The 12,043-nt window shown below is 39.5% G+C and overlaps 2 protein-coding genes across 2 annotated transcripts; both read right to left on the bottom strand.

The window, feature by feature from the left end:
- Positions 1-218: 218 nt before the first annotated feature.
- On the bottom strand, positions 219-4,726 carry abhd14a (abhydrolase domain containing 14A). The gene is made up of 5 exons (XM_077604026.1): positions 4,486-4,726; positions 3,564-3,837; positions 2,445-2,560; positions 1,061-1,296; positions 219-889 (listed from the first exon to the last, which is right to left on the bottom strand). Exons 2-5 carry the CDS (start codon positions 3,818-3,820, stop codon positions 707-709), a joined length of 792 nt encoding a protein of 263 aa, XP_077460152.1. The 5' UTR covers positions 3,821-3,837; positions 4,486-4,726; the 3' UTR covers positions 219-706.
- Positions 4,727-7,408: 2,682 nt separating this feature from the next.
- LOC144076208 (hyaluronidase-2-like) lies at positions 7,409-11,816 on the bottom strand. The gene is made up of 3 exons (XM_077603877.1): positions 11,644-11,816; positions 10,194-11,146; positions 7,409-8,272 (listed from the first exon to the last, which is right to left on the bottom strand). Exons 2-3 carry the CDS (start codon positions 11,115-11,117, stop codon positions 7,796-7,798), a joined length of 1,401 nt encoding a protein of 466 aa, XP_077460003.1. The 5' UTR covers positions 11,118-11,146; positions 11,644-11,816; the 3' UTR covers positions 7,409-7,795.
- Positions 11,817-12,043: the final 227 nt, after the last annotated feature.

Here is a 12,043-nt window from a genome sequence, read left to right as displayed (position 1 = left end):
CCACACTGTCTTCAGAAAGTAAGGACATACTAATGACACATCAGTGCTCATAAACTTGAGAAATGTCAATCTTGCCACTTGAGCTAAAAGGAGTAAGACATTTTGGAGGAAGTCAATGGTTGCAGACTAAGCATGTTTTTTTGCGTGTGTGCCATTGCAAAACAGTTAAAAACAATGTTATAAACTCCTTATCCCTGCTCAATAACATTGAAACATGCTGCATATGTACATCTTTACTTTATTATCTTATCCATGAATATATTTTAATATCAACGTTCTGACGTTTCCCATTGCAAAAAGCATGTGAGCTCAGCTGGGGCAATTGAAATGAAATGAAATTAAGCTTTTCCCCAACACATGCACCTGTTGCTAATATACATTTTGCACAATTTAACCTAATCATCTGAACTCGCTTGCCACCAACAAAAAAGGCAATACTCAAGCAAACTCAACTTTTTTGCATGCAAAGAGAAATAATACACGACTGTACAAGTGAAGCCTTATTGCACAATGAAGATGAATAAATTATACACACATAATCAATATTCTGATCTTACTTTACTTCAGTTTTATACATATAATTTATTGTTTAACTATTGTCTCATGACAATAAATACCGTTGTAACCGTATTTTCCTTAAGCAATGTTATTAAAGTCATACTGAGTTCATCCTTATTAATTTTGTGTCCATCTTTACTGCAGCACGTCACTTTAGCTTGCCGAGAAAGTTGAGGAGGCCTTGGTGAAAGGCTCCAGGTTTGTCCATGTAGCATGCGTGGCGAGCGCCGTCCAGTTTAAGCACAGTGTGATGAGGAAGCTGGGCCAGGTTCTTGTGGGACTGGGCGCCCAGATTAGTATCGAGGGCCCCGAACGCAATGAGAGTTGGAGTCTGTAGAGTACATTAATACAAGTGTCAAAATAGTTTGGCATTGACACTAGTATTATTACGCATGTTAATCACAAACATCACTGACAGTGCCAATTATAGCTTTGCAATTTTTTGTGAGGATGGAATTTGTGATTGAATATCAATAGATTATGTTGTAGCATTTCTCCTCACCTGGATGTTTTGATACTGTTGAGGTGTATAACTGCGAGTACCAACAGGTGCTATGGGGACGAAGCCTCGCAGTTGTGCGCTGTTTTTCATGAGAAATGGGATTGAGTAATGCCCGCTCATGGAAGGACTCACAAGCACTGGGGCCCTCACACCCAATGACTCCATAAACCTGGAGAGCAGGTCTACTCGACTCTGATCCGTCTTCACGGCCTCTGATTCTGGTGAATTGCCATAACCTTAAGAAAAGTATTTGTTAGGGGGTTAATTACAGATATGCAGTTTAATTTCTAAATTAAAAAAAACTCATTCATGAAGTAGTGCATGCAAAATATCTAAACACAAGAGGGCACACTGCACTTAGCTGAATACACTTGTTACATTACTGCTCGGATTGTATTGTAAAAACTTCATCATAATCACCAAATTGGCAAGGCTGCTTGAATTCCATAGTCTTTTTAATTAGCGGGCTGCCATCACAATTAATTTTATTCCCCAGAAATGTGATCAATTTGACATGTAAAAGCATGTAAAGATTTAACATTACTATATTGTCAGATTTAACTTTTCATTCATTTATTTTGTGTACCGCTTAATCTCACAAAGAACGCGAGGGTGCTGTAATAATAATAATAATAATAATAATAATCGGACATAGGCCATGTCGTCATTACCACAACACAAAAAAAGCCTACTTGTCATCACACGCAGGCTGTAGTCTATCCCAGCCGAATTCGGGCACCTGAATTGGTGGCCACCCAATCGTAGGACAAAAGGAGCCGGACAGTCATTCACACTTATACCAAAGGATAAATTTGAGTTCAACCAGCCTGCACTGCATGTTTTTGGGATGTGGGAGGAAACCAGAGCACCCAGAGAAAACCCACACAAGCCCAGGGAGAACATGCAAACTCCACACAGTGACAACCTACCTGGGATTGAACCCTCGACCCCAAAACTGTGAGGTTCACGTGCTAACCACTCAGCTGCTTGGCCGCCCACTTTTCATTTAAAACTGAATATGTTTTCATTCTACAAGAAAATAAAAGAATGTCTTCTTCTTTGTCTATAGTGGTCGTGGGGGGTTTAATATTATCCATTCATCTTACATACCGCTTATTCTGACAAAGGTCGTGGGGGGTGCTGGAGCCTATCCCAGCCAAACACACGCAGATGGCAGGGGACACCATGAATATGTTGCTAGCCAATAACGGGGCACAATGAAACAGAAAACTCACACTCAGACAACTCATGCTCACAATCAAACCGCAACCGAGACACCCCGCACCAGTGTCAGATAGAAGAACCATCAGAGTTAAATATCAATTAACACATATGCTCAGATATGTGGATTTCCATAATCTAGCCTATTCAATTTATACTCTACCTGGCAGATCCATGGCTAGGGCCTGGTATCCATTTGTTGCAAGAAGGGCCATGGTACCAAGTTCTTCCCAGGTTTTTGATGTGAAGGCCTGGCCATGCAGAAGCACCACTTGTAACCTGCAATTGGATACAATGACATTACCTCTCACAAGGATAGATACCAAGATGCCGCCGTTCACGCGGGAGCCAGTGGCAGTAGCTCTGTACACTCTTACGTTTTTCGTGTTTTACAGCCCTTCTATCTTTTTTTAAATTACATTTTAATATTTCTTAATACATTCCTTTTTACTTTACTTTGTAATTTATACTTTTTACTTTAATTTTTTTACTACTTTCCTTGTTCTGTTAGCCTGGCTACTTCTTTTTTTTTGAACCATTCAGCCATGCCTAAGCTGTCACACACATGGGACTAGCTGTTACAATACGCATCAGAAGGAGCAACACTTCGGTGCCGCCCGGAGTTTCGGAGCTGGACAAAAGTGCCAGGAGAAGAGGCAACGCTGCTGACCAACCATTCCATCGTGGGATAAGATGGAAGAGCTGTCGGCGCTTACCAGCAACGGAGTCGAGGAATTCTGCCCTGCTGCTTTTTTATTCAGCTCCAGACCACTGAGGAACTGTGCGGATAAGCTTGGAAGAGTGACTCTGCATATTCTCTACCTCGGTCACAGTCTGCAAAAGTTCCCCATCTCGTGGAAGACTTCCTGTGTGTGGTTCCAGTTTTTGTCCAACTTTACAACGTCTTTTTGAGTCTATCCGTTTTTGCTACCAAAACCAAGATGACGCCGTTCAAGTGGCAGCCGGTGGCAGTAGCTCCTTCCACTCTTGCTCCTTTTGTGTTTTTGCTGCTTTTCTGTCTTAATGATTTGGTGATTCTTAATGATCCCATTGACTTTGATTTGCTTTGTACTTTGTGCTTTTGCTTTTGCTTTGTTGTTTTGTGGCCTTTGCGACTGTACTGTCTAACTTATAACTATGCCTTTTCTTGCTACTGTCACAACAAGATTTCCCGAATACGGGATGAATAAAGTTATCCAATCATTAGGTGAGAATGTCTCACTTTCACAAATGAAGTCATAATTGTTGTAATCGGTTGTAAACTATGCTAGTGCAAACTCACCTGGGCAGAATTTGGCGTCCAGCTCTGTCAATAGGTAAAGCTTCTCGGAAAAATAGTGGTGGGTCCCCGGGCAGCTGTCCTGTACGAACTGAAACATTGACATTGGGAAGCGGAGGTGGTGAAGTCGCCAGAAGTCTTTGTGCGTTGAGGGATGGTTCCATGCTGCCTTGACGTATGGCTGGCAGTAGCAGGTAAAGTAGTAAGGTGGCCAACAACACCATGCCCAGGACCACCAAACGATGACGCAGGAAATTCATTTCCCAAGATGGACAACCTGGAAAAAGCAGTGAGAATTGAGTATTTATTCACCATTTTAAATGTATGAAATCTGTCTGAACAGGCAAATATTTTGATGCGATTACTGATAAATATTTAGGAGAATGCCAACACACTCAAAGAGTCTGGCTAATATGTCCTACCACAACAAAGCTTCCAATATGAGAATGTTGCACTGTAGATTGTGGTTGACATAATAGATATTCCTTGAAGGACACTTGGGCATGAAATTCAATGCAGTGGTTCTATTGAGAAATTATACGCTCAAAATGTCATGCATTGTGGTTTTAGTTTTCACTGGTGTAAAAAAATAATCATCAGCTTGAGTTACCTACCTCATGTGGTTAAATAAGGAAATAAACAATTATGGCAACCCCAAAATTGATGCACCACCACCACTACGAATTAATACCATTATAATAATGTCAAAACCAACAGATTTCGACATTTTTTTCAAATAATCAATAGAATTAGCCAGTCGTGCTATAGGTATCTGGGATGAGGAATTCAAAGAATCTGAAAAACATATCAAAAAAGAGAAGACAATGCGGGACAAGATCACTGACGAAAAGACGTTTTAATCGTCATTCCTCTAGCTGCTCGGGTCCATGTAAACAGTTTATAAATGAAGCTTGAGATTGATTACCTTAGTATTCTATGCAAGAACGGAGGAATGTGAGTGCAGCTCGCAGAAACTCGAAATACACCTTGTAAGGTTGAAAACTACGTCTTGCAGAGTAAATAATGTTTTTCATGTACGATAAAATGATTCGTTGTTGCTTCTGTCATGTGCGAACCATGGCAAATGTAAATTAGCCGTATAATACGCGTCATGTTAAAATACCGGCCAGTTAAGTTTCTTGACGGACTCAATTATGCGGTGCACACAACAAACTGCACAGTAATAAACGTCATTTCCGGAATATATTATCTAAACTTTAGATACTACGTATATATAATACATACTATATATATATATATATATATATATATATATATATATATATATATATATATATATATATATATATATATAATATATATATTCCGTTCTTTTAAATATAGTTTAGATTCTAAACTATTTAAAAGAATTGATGTATTGAAAATGTATTTAATGTACGTGTGTACCATAACAATGTCTAGCTTTGTGTAAAATGCAACATAAAACAGAGCTTAACATCAGTTTCCATAATGTATATGCCTCTGACCGGAAATGCTCAATGAATCACAGTACAAAATAAATCTTAGATCAAATGCGTTTTAATGTGAAATGTGAAAAAAGTACCTGATGAGATGGGTAAATTAGATACTGAGTAAAACATACTATCAAGTGTGTATTGTTGGTTTCTTTTCAAACTGCAAAATCAGTTTGTAGGTAAATTTACTGTTGCAAACACCACTCAAAACAAATTCCTTACCAAATGAAAAACACAACAATGCACTTTACACACTGTACGTAGCAGCCTCTTTCTCAATACAAAACGTGTTAAAGTGCATAATTACATCACGTTGCGGCATTGTAAACATTCTGTTGCAAAGTTGCATGTATATTCCATTTACCCTAAACAATTTGAGACAAATTCATTTTTGTCCACTGGCACTGAGAATACAGAATCCTACTGAATACATAAATTGTCCAGCTAGCGACAGCGACTAAAAAAAAAGTACTGCATACTTTGTCATATTTGTATTAGCAGGAATTCAGACAGCTAACATGCACCTGACTTGACCAAATTATATCTGTAGTTTATATATATTATATCTTTAATGAATAACAGAGTCTAGGTTATACATGAAAGGCTATACAATATTAATCATCAGTTAGATTTATACGTCTGTTATTCCTCAGCATGTCCATATATTTTTGACCCATATAAAACTGAAAGGCATTTAAACTGTGACATGACACTATGCTACCAGTTGAGATGAATCCTGCAATTAAGAAAAAAAACATCAATGGCATTTTTTTTTAAACATGAACTGTTGATTACAATATCTCACTTTTCAGACATACCAGCCAAATTGTATGGCTGTATTAATGATAAAAAGAACATATTGTATATATATCCAGCTACATTTAAAACTGCATTATGTGTATGGATAAATACCGTATTTACTCGCATATAAGCCGCCCCGCGTAAAAGCCACCCCTTAAAATTGCCTTAAAATTGTTGAATTTTACAATTTCTTGCGCATAAGCCACCCCGATTCACAATTTTTGCCTCCATATTCATGGTTTTAATAGGGAGTGCAAATGTGTTACTTTGTAGGGAACATAAAAATAAATCATCGCACGTGGTATTTCTGAGATACTGTATGAATCAAAAGCACATTATTAGGGTCAATATCATGAGGAATTAATTAATCCAGTAATGTTTCCTTACTGCAAAACAGAAAATAACCAACAAATAGTAAATGTTACTTTGCCAACAACTACTAGTGAAAGAGTATAGCAAGTCTTGTGTGCATATGAGCCATACCCTTGATTCATTTTTTAGTTACAAATGCGGCTTATATGCGAGAAAACTGTATATACAGTAAATTCATTTTTTTAAACTCTTAAAACCATGACAAACACCTGAAGACTACACAACGGTAATCAAGCAGCTCTTCTAAATTCTTGCTGTATCTATGAGTATTTAATCCAGCGGTCGCAAACCGGTCCTCAAATGGCCGCAGGGGGTGCAGGTTTTCATTCAAACCGAACAAGCAGACATCTTTTGCAAGTGTAATCAGTTGATTCAAGCCAGGTGCTTCTTATTTTAGAAGACCCCTCATTGGTTAAACTGTCGACACTGGATCGGTTGAAACAAAGACCAGGACCCACTGCGGCCCTTAGCGGAATCGGTTTGAGACCCCTGATTTAATCGATAATATATTGTGACATTGTGTCGACCGGCGACATTAATGAATTGTGCACTGACAATGAAAGTCCACGAATGACACATTTTGTCAGGAAAAGGCAATGTGCAACCCCTTCAGTTTGTAAAGAGGAAATTTAAACATTTAGCAGTTTAGGAGAAAATATTCCCACACTATTTTAACTTGCTCCAGCTTTCTTTTACAACAAGCTGTCTCTCAAAACATATACAAAAATAGAATTATCTGGTGGAGAGATGAAGCATTATCATTAATTCATTCATTTTCTTAACCACATATCCTCACTAGGGACGCGTGGGGTGCTGGAGTTTATCCCAGCTGACTTCAGGGACCAGGCAGGGGACACCCTGAATTGGTGGCCAGCCAATCACAGGGCACTATGAGACTAACAACCATTCACGCTCACATTCCTACCCAGAGACAATTTAGAGAGCTCAACCAGCCTACAGGCGTGTGTTGTGGATGTGGGAGGAAACCAGAGTACCCGGAGAAAACCCACACAAGCCCAGGGAGAAAATGCAAACTCCACACAGTGTGGACCCAGCTGGGATCGAACCATCAACCCCAGAACTGTGAGGCCGACGCGCTAACCACTTTCTACCGGGCCAGACCATTATTATAATTTACATTATTTCAAAGTGACCTCTGTAATCCAGAATTCAGTTTATGGGAGCAAAAAAGCTATGCACTGCAGTTTCAAATGTTTTTTTAGTTTTACCTATTGCTAATGTAAAACAACAATACTAAAACAAAACAAAAATTTCTAGAAATAAAATAGGAACCCAGAGGCGGTTTGTCATGGTGACTTTACCAATTCACTTCTAAGGTTTTGGTCACCCAGACAATTTTGTTTCCCTTAAAAACGCACACTTTCCGTCACGGAGTGATTTGCAAAAGAAAAGAAATTATTTTCAAGACATTGGCGAGTTATGAAATGTTTGCTTCCATCAAAGAATGTTCCATTTGCAGCAATTACAGCGTTGTACAATAAAGGCCATGTTTGGAAAGTCTGACAACTTTTCGAAGTGAGCACTCTACATAGGACTCCACATTATTATTGTTGAGCATTCTTATCTTCACTGCAGTAGGATGAGGAGTCCTAGTGGAAGTAAGAGGCTAAATAGCCACGATGCTAGAGGGGAATAGGCTATACCATGCCCCCGTGCTCTCAAACCGCAAGCCTCCCCTAGGTAACCAGTGTAGCACTGGCACTGAAAGTGTTGATGGAAAAAAGCCATCTCGGCCTCGCCGGGCTTGCCGATCACCTTCAGGTGGCCGTCCTGCCTGCTGATGATGTGTGTGGACGCACTAATGTGCAAGTACGTGTCGCTGTCCGGCTGACGGCGCAAGCAGCGGCCGTGCAGGTTGCACCGTGCCCGACTGCACTCCTCGGACGCTGTGGACACGTTAAGCAGGTAGCGGCCCAGTGTTCCGCTGAGATAGTCTTTCAGGGCCAAGCAGTTGCTGTTGCTCGAGTAGGACGAATCCCCCCAGAAGATGACTCCCGCCACTCCCAGTGCTACACTTTCACCAATGGTGGACACCAGATCCATCTGTGAAGCGCAGCAGCACACAGGTCAAACATTGGCCTGTTAACAGTGTGGCCATTATAAATATAGGAATTACCGTATTTCCGCACGATAAGGCGCAACTAAAAGACTTCAATTTTCTCAAAAGCCAGCAGTGCGTCTTATACATGGATCAATATTGGCTAATGAAATTTTGCTTTAGCTCAGCTCCAACAAGTTTTTGTATAACAACTCCTAACCACTTCTACTATTACCACTACTACAGCTCCATCTTGTGGATGTATAACACAACCCACTACTACAACAGCTCCATCTAGTGGATGTATAATACAATCCACTATTACCGCCACCACTACTACTACAGTAATCCCTCGAATATCGCGGTTAATTTAGATCGCTAAGTAGGGTCACCCCTATTATAACTTTAAAAAAAATGTTCTTCAGTGCTGAGTGGCTTCCGCTTACACGTTTCAGCGTGGATTTTCACATTTTTATGAACTTTAAAATAATAATAATAATAATAAAATAAAAAATATATCTTCAGTGCTGGGTCCTATTTGATTGATTGATTTATTTGATAAGGGACAGCACATATTAATGAACATATATCATAACTTATTATTTTCATGTTAATGAACATATATATGTAAATATGTAAGATTGTAGCCGCTGGCTAATTTCCATCTTTGGTCCCTTGTAGCAAAAATGGCTTTCGCTTACGAGTTTCAGCATGGATTTTCACATATTTATGAACTTTAAAAAAATAAATAATAATAATTAATAGCGGGAAAAAAATCGCAAAGTAGTGAATTTGTGATAAGTGAAGATGCGATAATTGCTGTACTTTTAATCCGGTGCGTCTTGTATATGCAAGAGAGTTTGAGATAGGCTAGTCATTGAAGGTGCGCCTTATAGTGCGGAAAATACGATAGTCCAGCGGAAGATTGGTACCAACCAAACCCTTAAGATTACACTAAATAAAAACAGACAAAACTGAAAAATGTGAAACAATTTTTGTTAGTGCTCATTAATTGCAGCGCACATGCGAGATGAAGTCACAATCCCACAATTTAGAATTAAAATCATGGTTTAAAGTGTTTCAACTTACCCTGTTCGAGTTTAACACTGTGATTCACAAACAGTTCAATTTAATTTAACTTACCTTACTTATTTTCCACACTATAAGGTGCATCAGAGTATAAGGCTCACATTCAATATATGTCTTATTTGAAAACTGTACCACATATAGCGTGCACTGCGTTATAAGGCACAGTGGGGTTAGGCATCCACTAGATGGAAATGCACTAAAGGGAATGTCATACCATGATTAACTAATATTGACACGCACTGTCAGATTTTGGGACAATGTAAGTTTTTTAGGTGTCGAATAGAGTGGAAAATACAATAATTTGCCAAATATTTTCATTTAGCCATTTCAAACACCTCTTCATTCGGCTAGAACAGTGTTTTTACACAGCATTCCCAATTATAATCTTCAATGGGGAGCTGATTCTAAACATATTATATTTACTGAAAAAGAAATAGAAATTACCTTCTGATGGGTTTTCAGTACCAGGTGGTCATATCTACAGAAACTATAATAATTTCATAATGAAACGAAATCTTAACAGGTCAGGTTACATTTTAATATAGGAATGCTATTTTGTACTTTGTGATAAATATATTAGGAGGTACATTAAGATAAAGTAATTATTTTTCTTTTTGTGACATTTATTATGGTATTGGGATTTACTAGAATAACATGAGCACATCTAAAAAATGGTAAAATCCCTGGTTAACAACCGTTTCATATTTGTATTGTATAAGGAAGTTATTGCTACATTCTCTGTACTCAGGTGACTAGCAATATATGACTACGCATACCTAAATGATGTCGAGTCCGACCTTTAGTACTTTAGACTGTGATGCAACAAAGCCAACTGACCTCAGTTAGTCGTTCCATTTCATTGATGTATGTTGGCCGGGTGTAGACGAAAACCGGACGAGCCAATCCATCCCCAACAGATGCCAGCCGCATGGCCTCCTTCACCCTGTTGCGCACAAACAAGCGGCCATAGTGTGTGGAGCGCAACACAGAGCCCATGTATATGGAAGGGAAAAGTGCAGTGCACTCCATCCAAAGCCAATTGAGCTGGTCATTACGGTACTTCTCAACCCGCGGACAGTGACCCGTGTAGTTCTTCAGGCCGTTTCTGTAGTCATGATTATAGCAATCCGGAAACAAGTAAAAGCCCCACAGTTGATTGGGCCTCAAACTTTTTGCAAGTTTCAGTGTCTCCAGCATGTATTTACGTGCGGAGAGCTCAAACTCCTGCTGGGCCACCTTTGCAGCTTTTTCTTGGCTCCATGCTGGATTCTTCTCAAGAACCATCTCCTTGGATTTCCGTCGATAGATGTCTTTGGAATCCCAGTTCCTGATCCACAGTGGACGCCACTCTTCCCAGTCAATAACAGCCAAACCTTTAGCCGTGGGTTCCCGTATGTATTTTTGTACGCCTTCTGGCATCTTCTCATAGTGTTCCGTTAGGCTGGCAAGCTGCGGGAGACCACCGTTTACCGCGATGCCATCTCGCTCGTAATAAGGATAGAGGCCAAGCCGTTCCTTGTAGAATATGGTCAGGTTTTGGCGGACAAAGCCCTCGTTAGGCGAGGCCACGATGTCAAACTGGTCCAAGGGTAAAGTGACACCATGCCTCGGGACACAGTCCTGCGTGGGGGCATTCCAAACCAGGAGGACTGGTGTCTGGGAATATAAAGGCCATCTTGTTTGCTTTAGTTGTGTGACACAAGAACCCATCCGTATCGGTATTACGGTCAGGATCAAGAAGCGCAGCCAGACAGCCTCCATGGCTGACGCTCACCTTTTCTCCTGTGACTCTGCCAATAAAATATATCCATTATTAACAAGACTTTTTGTCTAGAGCTAAATGAACAGTGCAGTAGACCCCGGGATTATCGCAGTTCACAATTTGAAAATGAGTGATTACTAATTTAGCTGTTGTATGTGGGGAACCTGATTTGATTTTAAGAGTATTTATTTTTTTGCATTATAAAAATACTGTACGTTTTAAGCATTTTAAAGGCAATTAACCTCTTCACAAGTGATTTGGGTCAGTGTACTTATAATAATATAAATAATCTACACCAATTATTTGCATTTATAAGCGAGCCGTTATTTGACACTTGGATTTAGGACTGTTAAAAAATGACATTTAAGTGCATAAAAATTCATTTTGACAGCTACGTTATTTTTTCATGAAGCGATCATTGACACGTTGTTTCAAGCACTGTCTTACATATGTGCTGAGTTGGCCAAACATTTAATTATAACTTCCTCTTTTCTTGCCAGACCTTATCAAGTTCTTTTTACTCACCGAGTGATAAATTTCTTCTCCACCGACAAGCCATGAGAAATGCAATCCTCATAATTTCTCAGTGCATGCTGGTTAGTAAAATAATATTCACACTGCAGACAACCGCAGAAAGAATGAAAGGGACGACTATTAAAGATACATTTAAGAAGCTAGATACTGGATCGGCGCTGTGAACCAACGGAAACGGGCGTCGTCATATATCCGACATTTTGCGTCGGGGCCAAAGAACCCAGTAGAAAGCTCCAGCTTGGACACGTGTTGTAAATACCTCCAGGTTTTTATTTTGAGGTTTCATGTCATCTATATTTGGTAGAGAAGTTAAAAAAAAATACACGATGGAAAACAACATTCTGAAGCATGTTTGAGAAGAATGTACTTTGAAACAGCTAATGGTTAAATT

Source organism: Stigmatopora argus, chromosome 6, assembly GCF_051989625.1.
Source record: "Stigmatopora argus isolate UIUO_Sarg chromosome 6, RoL_Sarg_1.0, whole genome shotgun sequence".
In the NCBI taxonomy this organism is placed as follows: domain Eukaryota; kingdom Metazoa; phylum Chordata; class Actinopteri; order Syngnathiformes; family Syngnathidae; genus Stigmatopora; species Stigmatopora argus.
Note: the sequence above shows the minus strand (reverse complement) of the source record. Positions and strands in the feature narration are given on the sequence as shown.